This window comes from Pecten maximus, chromosome 10, assembly GCF_902652985.1.
Source record: "Pecten maximus chromosome 10, xPecMax1.1, whole genome shotgun sequence".
NCBI lineage: Eukaryota > Metazoa > Mollusca > Bivalvia > Pectinida > Pectinidae > Pecten > Pecten maximus.
The window spans coordinates 7258310-7268964 of NC_047024.1; the positions used below are offsets into that span (position 1 = coordinate 7258310).

A 10655-nucleotide genomic window follows, 5' to 3' on the forward strand; every position below is an offset into this window, starting at 1 on the left:
AATTTCTACAAATATAAATGACATACATTGACATTCTACACAGAACAACTGCTAGACATTCAACTTCTACAAAATATAAATGACATACATTTGACATTCTACACAAAGCAAGTCCTGGACATTCAACTTCTACAAATATAAATGACATACATTGGCATTCTATCACAAACAACTGCTAGACATTCAACTTCTACAAATGACATACATTGACATTCTACACAAAACAAGTCCTGGACATTCAACTTCTACAAATATAAATGACATACATTGACATTCTACACAGAACAACTGCTAGACATTCAACTTCTACAAATATAAATGACATACATGGACATTACTACACAAAACAAGTCCTCCGCACATTCAATCTTCTACAATATAAATGACATACATTGACCTTCTCGGCCTTCTATCACAAAACAAGTCCTGGACATTCAACTTCTACAAATATAAATGACATACATTGACATTCTACACAGAACAACTGCTAGACATTCAACTTCTACAAATGACATACATTGACATTCTATCACAAAACAAGTCCTGGACATTCAACTTCTACAAATATAAATGACATACATTGACCTTCTATCACAAAACAACTGCCAGACATTCAACTTCTTCAAATATAAATTGACATTCTACACAAAACAACTGCTAGACATTCAACCTCTACAAATATAAATTATATACATTGGCCTTCTACACAAAACAATGTTAGACATTCAGTTAACTGTGCAGTTGAAGATAGTTAAGATACTATGTACACTTTACTTACCCTTGTGTTTGTTTAAAGTAATTTAAGGTATTCAATAAATATAGTGAAACCTGACTTTACCGACACTGTATGGGACAGAGTTTATGTGTGGAATACGACAGTTTGTTAAGTCAGTGTCGGCAATGACAGAGGAGTATGTCGCCATTTTGGTGAATGTCGTTGGATGTTACAGACTGATGTTAAAGTCAGTGGTCGGTAGAGTCGGGTTTCAATTTAATGGTACTATAAAACAACGACCTAGTCGTACATTTAAATATCACAACATGGTTAAAACAGTGGCACGTGCTGAATAAATACAACGAATGTGTAGTCTTAGCTTTCAAACATTCATACGAATTCAGAGTCAACGTATACATGTATTAATAAAATAAACTTGAAAGATGAAAACATAGTTACTGTAATAGGATTATCACACACACCATCGGACATATTTATCATTCTTAAGTAGACAGGGCGTGCCAATTTAATGTTCCATCCATATTGCAATTATTTTGTTATAATACAATCTGACGACCTCCAATGGCTAAATCATACACGTTATCATGCAAAAATAGCATGCACGTTATCATACAAAACTAGCATACACGTTATCATACAAAGCTAGCATACACGTTATCATACAAAACTAGCATACACGTTATCATACAAAACTAGCATACACGTTATCATACAAAACTAGCATACACGTTATCATACAAAACTAGCATACACGTTATCATACAAAACTAGCATACACGTTATCATACAAATCTAGGACACAAGTTATCATACAAAACTAGTATACAAAGAGGATAATGAATATTTTACCGCTGAATAGAAAATATTATTTTACTATTCACTGTGCAACACGGAGAGGCATCTTGGACCAATAGTAACCTTTAAATCCCGTTACGGACCGGAAATAAATATCAAATGTGTGCCGGCGAATCCATATACAAGAAATCAGTACATTTTCGTGGCCGTTAGCAAATCCATTCACCATACAAATGTAAACAATGGCTTGCTATAAACACTCGAAGGACAGATGAAAATAGAGTTTGATTTAAGACAAAATAAGCTAAAACGCTGAGAATGCTGTTGATAATAATAAAGAACCGTGAAGAAGTCTTGCCTACAGACACAGTTGTTTTATCTGTAAAGCTGCACATTTCTCTCATTACTATTTCCCTCAACGTCTCCGTGGACAAAGCGATTCTACATCGATACACCTTCGACTTACTGAGTGTACAGAAATATACTGACTATTTTTTGCATCCATTAGAGGATTGATTCCTCGTCTTGACGGAATAGGAAGAGATGTTGTGATTGGTAATTCGGATGTCGCCAGTTTGTCATTGCTCCAGGATTTTAAAAGCCCATGTCGAACATGAGTCTGTCCCAGTGTCGGCGTACAACCTCTTTGATCTGAAAATGAAATATGATATTAACTATGATTCCCTAGGTATAATAGCAACGCATGTTAATATAAACAATGTAGAGTAACGTTAAGTTTTGTTCTTTTAGAGCGGATCAGTATTTCTTGTTATTCAATAAAAGCATCGCTGCACCAGACCGACACGAGGAAAACTTTGTACGTTTTAGAGATTCTTCAAAATTCCATCTCATTTTCCACATGGATTTGGACGAACTCTTTCAAACCCACAACCCATTTTATGTATCATGAATATATCTACATTATACCTATGCCGACTTAAAAGTTGGAACTTTGCGCCAAGTCGGCAGGCGTGATAGAGTCGACGCTCTTGTTAAACGTAATATCATTCTATAGGTATAGTTCTATATACAGAAATATGTACGTATACGACCGTAACCACACACGTTTATGTTAACAGATAGCCCAATAACCATGTGTATAGTGTAGCAGACCAAACTCAAATCTGATGGCTTCAAAACAGTTTTTATTTCATTGTTTGGACTATGTTTGCCACAAGAAACAAAATACTATATTGGAAGAAAAACTATTCAAATAAAACCAATCATTAAAGCTTAGATTAATGTGAAAAGTTGTTTGGTTTAGCTATCCAAGACTTTCACGTCCAATTCATTACTATAAGCACAGATGATTTTATTGACCTCGACGATGACGAAGTCTCACAAATCATGTGGCCATGATGGAGTCGCACTGATCATGTGACTAAATAAAATGTCACTGATCATGTGACCATCAAGAAGTATTACTCGAGCACAACCCATGCTTCCGTTGCTAGAAATAAAAAGAACATCTACACTTATGTAGACTTAAACATTGTATACTTACCGGCCAACGATGTTCTACACATATCAATTTATACTAACGGACGATGTTTCTTTTACACTAAAATAAACACTTACAAACTTACCGACGATGTTTCTTTTACACTTATATAAACTTATCGACGATGTTTTTTTTACACTTATATAAACTTATCGACGATGTTTCTTTTACACTTATATAAACTTACCGACGATGTTTCTTTTAAACTTATATAAACTCTTATAAACTTACCGACCATGTTCTACAAATGTCAGTCCTTAACCATTTGTTGGGATCTAGGACAGTCTGAGCATGTCGTGGTGCATGAAGGGCGTCACACAAATACTTAAAAGCGTAAAATTCTTCATTGTCAAGTTTATATTTTGTCTTCCAAGAAAAATACTGGTTATATAGTTTTTTGTTAGTACTTAGTATAATGAGATATTTTCCTAATTCCTCGGCACTGTTGAAGTCATGTATATTGATATAAGAGGATTTTGGGATATGACCACCTTGATTTGATTTCCAATTTACAATGGGAACACTTTCCTGCTGTAAACTATTCCAAAACTTTTCCGTAACATAATCTTTGCAATTAGCATTTTCAAAAGCAATACGGAATCTATACTTCTTGGAGTTACATTCAGCTTCAGCAGTTCTTGGACAAGTCAAATCACCGCATCCTCCAAAATAATCGATATCAATATATTTTTTGAGCTCTTGTATGTACCGGTATCTCTGCACGTCATCAACACAGTCACTAACCACTGCTACAGCCATCTTTGTTTTATTGAGAGAAAAATCCGTGTTGCCATACGTAACCATAGCAACGGCCTCCTCTGCATGGGACAAAGGAACAAGCTCACCATACGGACTGTGGATAGTAGCGTCTGTTCGATACGTCATCGTCCAGTTAAAAGCCCGTATCCATGGTACCCCTGTAAAGTGAAGGTGAGGCGGTGCCTCCATGTTGTAGAGTATCCAAATCTGATTCGGACTTCTAAATCTGGGTACTGTCTCCCAAAACCAAAGGTCAATGAAATGAAAGAGGACAGCGTCAGCAGTTTCAAGTTCACTTCTGTCTGACGTCACAGAACAGCTGTATTTACTTCTACTCATATTGGTCCCAACTGAATTCGCCCAATCCATAAAGAAGTATTTAGTCCATACTAAAACTTTCTTCGTATTTTTATTAACGAAATTATTCTGACGAAAGTTCATGATGTTACCCTCACAACTGTCTGTTGAACAAATTTCTCCAGTCATACACACATACATCCAAATATAGATGGAACACAGGATTCCTATCACCTTGATAGCGTGTTTGCGAAATATTCTGCTCAGTCCCATAGTAACAAATCGCTCCTGCCCTCTTTTCATCGCTCCTGTTACATTTGCATCGCTTCTGTTCCTTTACATCGCTCCTGTTACATTTGCATCGCTCCTGCCCTCTTTTCATCGATCCTGTTACATTTTCATCGCTTCTGTGACTTTTTTTATCGCTTCCTTTTGAGCGTCACCCTCGTCTTCCTTCATCGCTATTGTTTCCTTCACGAACATGTTCATCGCTATTGTTTTTCTTCAACTTGTGCATCGCTTTTGTTTTTCCTTCAACCTGTTCATCGCTTTTGTTTTCTTTCAACCTGTTCATCGTTTTTATTTTTCCTTCATCAACTTGTTCATCGTTTTTGTTTTTCCTTCATCAACCCGACTTTGTTCATCGGTATTGTTTTTCCTCCTCATCAGCCTTAGTCTTTTTTCATCGTTCCTGTTTTCTGTATTCATCCGAATCTTCAAACACGCTTCCTCGTCTTCAACGAAGATTGCAAAAGAGTCATTTACTCTCATTTATCTCGTCAGATCTGAAAAGGGAAACGCAAAGTACTAAAATTCATTAAACATACACGGTCAAAATCATAATAAGGTTGTCATCGGAAATATTGATTGTGTTTCAAAAAGAACATACACTACAGCAACGTCGCTGGCCATGTGTGTTCCATACGACACCATCCTTGAAATGAAAAGTGTTGTATTGAACACACTAGCGAGGCTAGAATCCAACATGTATCAGTAGAATAAAATAAGGGGTATTATTAGTACATCAATTCTATACGATACCATTTCTTTAGGCCTATTTATTTCGTCCTTACTTTCTTTCTCGATTTTGACACGTTTGAGCTCTACCATTAATGACGAGTCCTTGAAGGACGAAACAACTATTATCAACAAAGTGATATAAAACTACATCATACAGCTATAATGGTTTTGTTTTCTTAATCCAATACTGATTTTGACGAAGGTCTATTAACATAATAAAAAAAATAAAAAATAAAAAGTGTTTCATAATAGCTGTATGATGACGTTTTATATTTAGCATTCGGCACTTACAAATGTTAATTGTTCCATTATTTAAGGTGCTTTCCATCCGATGTATCATCCGTATATATATTATGTGAGAGTAAGACATTATATATAAAACAACTATTCCTGTGTGGACGAGTTATCAGGGCAGCTACTGAGAGAAAGACATTATATATACAATAACTGTTCCTGTGTGGACGAGTTATCAGGGCGGCTACTGAGAGAAAGACATTATATATACAATAACTGTTCCTGTGTGGACGAGCGTAACAGGGCGGCTTCAACGTCTGTTAGACTTCTATTTCAAACTTAAAGAGACACCAGGATTACAATCGTGTTGACTGTTATATTGCCTCGAAAGTCAACGGACCTTGACTAGAGCCTCAAACATAAGCTTGAAAACAAATCCGACCTCACAGTTGTCATAAGTCACTTTATGCTGAAACATACGTCTTTCCATGAACACTCTAATTAGATGTAGTTTTGTTGATTAAATAGAAAACAGCAAATACCGAGGAGTGACAGGCCTACTTATCAAGCCACTTATCTGCTGTTGGAATGGTAATTGAGAGGCTACAAACAGGGTTATAAGTTATAACTACGTCGTCCCTTTTCGTGCGTGAGAGCTCAGAATGTCTTTACTCCGGACCCTTTCAGTTCTCATTCACGACAAAAACATAGTATTAAAACGATTGTTTGACAGAGAAACAAAATTTGTGTTCAGTGGTTTGGGACAAACCAAAGGCATTCGATGTGTTTAGCTAGGTGGTTTTTGGTGTTCTCTAATTTGCACATGCCAGTCGAAACACATCAGCAGTTCTTATAATCCTAAAAAATTGTCTGCGAACAGTACCGATAGCAGATGCATGGGAACTTGTCGTTCATGCGGACAAAATATTTCTTCCATTTTTAAATTAACATTCCATGTGTCAATTGAGTAGCTGTTCATCCAGAACTGTATTAAGTGCCACGGTATTCATCATCTTGTACGCATATCGTAAGGAGAGTACTGCACAGTGTTACGTCACAGATAGAGCGTCTTGTCAGCATGAATGTACCACTCGGAACTCCTCGGATGTAACTACGCACAGCCGAGGAGTTCCGATTGTGAATGTACTGCACAGTGTTACGTCACAGATAGAGCGTCTTGTCATAGAAAAATCCAACAATATAAATTGAACATTGATTTGTTGCACTCATGGCAGAATTTCAAGAATGACTCTCCTATGTCTAAAAGTTGGTTTAGTAGGATTATATAGAACGTTATAAACTGCAAGGGTTCAAACTCTTTGTTATCTCGTCATCAACATGTATTTTTTTTCAACATTCGTGAGGTCATTCCAGAGGCTTTCTGGACATATTACCATGCATCGCGACAACATTGGCTTCTGGACATATTCCATGAATAGCGTCAACGAATCATGGTAAATATGTCCAGAAAGATGTTGTTATGACCCCATGAATGTTGAAAAAGTAAATGTCATTCCTTATATTTACATTATGATTATTTTCTATTTTATCTGTTAAAACCCCCAATGATGAAAAAGATCATTTTTTTCATGTTTTTACCCGGAAGAAACAGCTGTTTTAGCTGGAATGTATCAGACAGTTCATGGCACTGTTTTAGCAAACATCATAACAACAAAACAAACAAATTGTAGTTCCATCTACGGCACTTATTCTGTGAGATGTTTTCGGGTGGTTTTTATGTTTTGAAAATATAACATGGATCGTGTTTATTTAAAAGAACACGAGAGAACAAAAGTACAATTCGATGGCGGAGAGTACTAAATGCGGTAACGCGGTTCCTGGTATTACTACACACTGTGATGAGGCTAATGTTGTTATGAAAACTGAATACAATTTTAGCCAATGCTTTCAAGCATATTGAATGTAAATATAACAATAACTCAAAGAAAATGTAGTTCTATCAACAACATTCATCCCCTAGTGAGTGATTTTTATGTTATGAACATTGAAGAGAGCGTAACAACATTTTCCCTATGTACATGTAATTGTTAAATGGATTATTTAAAAGAACACGAGAAGAGGAAAACATCCGACGGCGGAGAGTACTACCCGTGGTAACATGGTAATGCTTTCAAGCATACCGAATGTAAATATATGTGTCGACCTTATTGAAGTTATATGGCGTCTGATCTTATACTTAAAAATATATAAAAATTCAATGTGTATATTGTGTATATGGTATAATTTGAAACATCCATGATCAAATATCAAACTTACATTTAATATGCACGGAGAGTAATGTGAAAGAATGATTTAGATAACAAATATCAGTTTGCTGCTTCGTTAAGCAATTTTCAGATATTTTCCTAGGGCAATGTACGTGTCTTACCTTGCTTGATACGGTTCATTTAACACGAAGTTTTATAAGTACGATTAGTTTTTACTTTAAGCAGTAATCGAGAATAAACACCTTTTAAAAACTATATTGGTAAGTGTCTTCGTCTGGTTATCAAACATCAGTATAACTTGCATCAGTTGTCATTTCTGAAGGAGTATATCTTAATTTGATCTCTGTAAGGGGCGTCCTGTACCTGCATGAAAAGTCAATCATCTATTTCCAATAGTTATTTAAAAGTACATGTGTTCACCGAACTATATCATTAAAGATTTAATTATTAAAGACGGACATTTGTAACCTCACAATGATTACCTTACTATTAATTAGTAATGAACAGGTATGGGATGTTTTACCTGAGGTATTGTTCTGGGTGAGAGCCAATGGGCAGGCTGAGTATATGGTTATAAAATGTATGTGCTTGACAAAGTACTGCTAATTAATTATTGAAGTTGAATTGAAAGACCTGAAAATTTCAAGTTAACAATACATTGTCCAATGAAAATGACAGAAAACTAATTGTCAGGACGATGGTGTGTAAAGTAAACAATGATAAATCGATAGACAGTTCCTTGTACTGTTAAAGGCATATATCACTGTATTAATGCTCTTCTCTGAAAAATCACGCTGGTCTAACAACACAGGGTACATTCTACATCACAGAAAATGTTGATCTAGGCCATACCTGTATATAAACGTGTTAAATCAATTTCAATTCTAGACATTATTACCCCCCCCCCCCCTCCCCCCACCCTCCAAAAAACAAGTATAGCGTCATTTAATGATTAACAATACTTTACATAATATGTACCAATAGCTGAAATTTACTATGGTATTTGACGAGTCATGTAAAGACGTCAAGGTAACAACAAACGACATGTACAGGTGTCATGATAACAACAAACGACATGTACAGGCGTCATGGTAACAACAAACGACATGTTCAGACGTCAAGGTAACAACAAACGACATGTACAGGTGTCAAGGTAACAACACACGACATGTACAGGCGTCATGGTAACAACAAACGACATGTACAGACGTCAAGGTAACAACAAACGACATGTACAGGTGTCAAAGTAACAACAAACGATATTACAGACGTCATGATAACAACAAACGACATGTACAGGCGTCATGGTAACAACAAACGACATGTACAGACGTCAAGGTAACACAACAAACGACATGTACAGGCGTCAATGTAACAACAAACGACATGTACAGGTGTCAAGGTAACAACACACGACATGTACAGGCGTCATGGTAACAACAAACGACATGTACAGACGTCATGGTAACACAACAAACGACATGTACAGGCGTCAAGGTAACAACAAACGACATGTGCAGACGTCAAGGTAACACAACAAACGACATGTACAGACGTCAACGTAACAACAAACGACATGTGCAGACGTCATGGTAACAACAAACGACATTTACAGACGTCATGGTAACAACAAACGACATTTACAGGCGTCAAGGTAACAACAAACGACATGTGCAGACGTCAAGGTAACACAACAAACGACATGTACAGGTGTCAAGGTAACACAGCAAACGACATGTACAGGTGTCAAGGTAACACAACAAATGACATGTACAGGTGTCATGGTAACAACAAACGACATGTTCATGTGTCAAGGTAACACACCAAACGACATGTACAGACGTCATGGTAACAACTAACGACATGTACAGGTGTCAAGGTAACAACAAACGACATGTACAGACGTTATGGTAACAACAAACGACATGTACAGGCGTCAAGGTAACACAACAAACGACATGTACAGGTGTCAAGGTAACAACAAACGACATGTACAGGTGTCAAGGTAACAACAAACGACATGTACAGGTGTCAAGGTAACAAAAAACGACATGTACAGGCGTCATGTTCACAACAAACGACATGTGCAGGCGTCAAAGTAACAACAAACGACATGTACATGTGTCAAGGTAACAACAAACGACATGTGCAGACGTCAAGGTAACAAAACAAACGACATGTACAGGTGTCAAGGTAACAACAAACGACATGTACAGGCGTCAAGGTAACACAACAAACGACATGTACAGGTGTCAAGGTAACAACAAACGACATGTACAGACGTTATGGTAACAACAAACGACATGTACAGGCGTCAAGGTAACACAACAAACGACATGTACAGGTGTCAAGGTAACAACAAACGACATGTACAGACGTCAAGGTAACAACAAACGACATGTACAGGTGTCAAGGTAATAACAAACGACATGTGCAGACGTCAAGGTAACACAACAAACAACATGTACAGGTGTCAAGGTAACAACAAACGACATGTACAGGCGTCATGGTAACAACAAACGACATGTACAGGTGTCAAGGTAACAACAAACGACATGTACAGGCGTCAAGGTAACAACAAACGTCATGTACAGACGTCATGGTAACACAACAAACGACATGTACAGATGTCAAGGTAACAACAAACGACATGTACGACGTCATAGTAACAACAAACGACATGTACAGGTGACAAGGTAACAACAAACGACATGAAAGTAACAAACAGCTATTTCAGGTGACGTTGAAGATTCTACAAGGATTTAAATCTATTTAGTATCATATACAGTAAATGCCAAACAATGACTATCAAGCTGCATGGAAGAGCTTACTCGACAGTGATGGTAGGGGCATCATACAGCTGTTTAGTCATTCTAGGACTCGACAGTGATGGTAGGGGCATCATACAGCTGTTTAGTCCTTCTAGGACTCGTCAGTGATGTTAGGGACATCATACAGCGTTTAGTCAGTCTAGGACTCGTCAGTGATGTTAGAGACATCATACAGCGTTTAGTCAGTCTAGGACTCGTCAGTGATGTTAGGGACATCATACAGCTGTTTGTGCTTCCAAGACTCCTAAGTTATA

At 37.0% G+C, this 10655-nt stretch overlaps 1 protein-coding gene across 1 annotated transcript; it reads right to left on the bottom strand.

The window, feature by feature from the left end:
• Positions 1-407: 407 nt before the first annotated feature.
• Positions 408-4866, bottom strand: LOC117336925 (glycoprotein 3-alpha-L-fucosyltransferase A-like). The gene is made up of 2 exons (XM_033897743.1): positions 3264-4866; positions 408-2182 (listed from the first exon to the last, which is right to left on the bottom strand). The coding sequence occupies exons 1-2, from the start codon at positions 4389-4391 to the stop codon at positions 2126-2128; spliced, it is 1185 nt and encodes a 394-aa protein (XP_033753634.1). The 5' UTR covers positions 4392-4866; the 3' UTR covers positions 408-2125.
• Between the last annotated feature and the right edge of the window lie 5789 nt (positions 4867-10655).